At 41.2% G+C, this 1735-nt stretch overlaps 1 protein-coding gene across 1 annotated transcript; it reads left to right on the forward strand.

Moving 5' to 3' along the window:
• Positions 1 to 292: 292 nt before the first annotated feature.
• Positions 293 to 1201, forward strand: LOC136064801 (uncharacterized). The gene has a single exon (XM_065767068.1). The coding sequence runs from the start codon at positions 293 to 295 to the stop codon at positions 1199 to 1201; it is 909 nt and encodes a 302-aa protein (XP_065623140.1).
• Positions 1202 to 1735: the final 534 nt, after the last annotated feature.

The raw sequence follows: 1735 nt of genomic DNA on the forward strand, positions 1-1735 counted from the left end.
TAGACGTTCATACAGCCTCTAGCAGTTCTAGCAGCTCCTCCTCAGAAAGTGACAGGGAGATAGAACACCTAGAAAGCCAGTTCAGGGATTTAAGGTGAAAAAGCTTACCCACCCAAAGGTAACCCCTACTAGCTTAACCAGAAATTGGTATCCCAGACCTACACCCCCTGACCTCCAGTTCGAAGAAAGGAACTTGAGTAACCAATTTTTAGTCTCTTCAGGTAAACTCTATGAATGGAACATAGATGGTTTGTCTGAACAGGAAATACTGAACAAACTCCAGCATATGACCATGGTAGCCAACAACTACATCAGTGAAGGACATTCCCATACTGAGGTCATAGGTCTCATCTCCTTAGGATTCACAGGAAAACTCCTCCAATGGTGGAACAATTGCCTTACAGAAGAATCTAGGGAAGATATCAGACATGCTGTCCAAAAAGATGAGGAAGGTCTCCCCATCTTTGATACAGATAGAGGTAGTGGTATCCCTGACGGAGTCAATACCCTGGTCTATACGATCATGAAACACTTCGTAGGAAAACCCAGCAACATCACATCTAGGATTTACGATCAGTTGAGTAACCTTAGATGTAAAACTCTTGGAGACTTTAGGTGGTACGAAGATGTGTTTACTACCAGAGTCATGCACAGAAGTGATTGTAACTCTCCATTTTGGAAGGAGAAGTTCATCAATGGTTTACCTACCCTTTTTGGTGAAAAGGTTAAAGAAACCCTGTGTAACCCCTTAGGTGTCATAGATTATGATAACCTAACCTATGGAGACATCTCTAGCACCATTCGAAGTGAAGGAATGAAGATGTGCAGAGATCTCAAAATCCAAAGCAAAGCCAGCAAAGGCAAAGCCAAGTACGAAGTAGGAAACTTCTGTACACAGTATGGCTTACCTTCCATCCTTCCCAAGAGAAAGTCCAAATACAGAGGCAAGGAAACCTCTGAACATTCTCATAGGAACAGAACCAAAGCCAAGTATTATAGAAAGCAGAAGTATAGCAAAGATGATTTCTATAAGAAAGGTAAATCCAAATCCACAGGAAAGTTCATACCCAAAGCATCAGGAAAATGCTACAACTGTGGAAAGAAAGGTCATTTCAGAAAAGAGTGTAAAGCTAAGGCCAAAACCCTTATCAATACCCTCGTTAGTGACCAAGCAGGAAAAGATGAATCTTTAAGCTCCTAGAACTCAACCACTCAGATAGTGAGTTTCTAGCAGTGAGATTCATCAGATCTACCAGTCATCCTCTGATTCCTCTAGAGTTTCTTCTAGCACCTCTAGTAGCTCAGATGAACCCATAGCCTGCATGGATAGTTGTTGTAGAACAAGAGACTCAATGTCCTCTCTAAGCAAGAAGAGCTCCTCTTAGATCTCATAGAACAGATCGAAGACCCAGTCATCAAAGCCCAGAAGCTTACAGAGTTTAAGAGAACCTTAGTTAAGGAAACCAGTAAACCTGAAACTAAGCTTCAAGAACCCAAAGTTGATTTGGAACAAATCTACAAGAGATTTACCAAATCCAAGAAGGAAGTTACAGTCAACGACCTTCAAAAAGAAATCAAGGAAACTAAGTCTGAAGTTAGAACCCTTAAACAGGAACTAACCATCCTTAGATTGATCACAATTTCCTTGACCAAAGATTGAAAAATCTGGAAACTACTTCTCATCAAGGCAATGAGGAAGGAACCTCATACCAGAACCTTTCCGATGAAGAAGTTG

The sequence above is a fragment of the Quercus suber genome, unplaced genomic scaffold, assembly GCF_002906115.3.
Source record: "Quercus suber isolate HL8 unplaced genomic scaffold, Cork oak 2.0 scaffold_2, whole genome shotgun sequence".
NCBI classification, from domain to species: Eukaryota; Viridiplantae; Streptophyta; class Magnoliopsida; order Fagales; family Fagaceae; genus Quercus; species Quercus suber.

Excerpts from the sequence above, each read along its gene's own strand:
- LOC136064801 (XM_065767068.1), top strand. The coding sequence starts at position 293 with ATGGTAGCCAACAACTACATCAGTGAAGGACATTCCCATACTGAGGTC.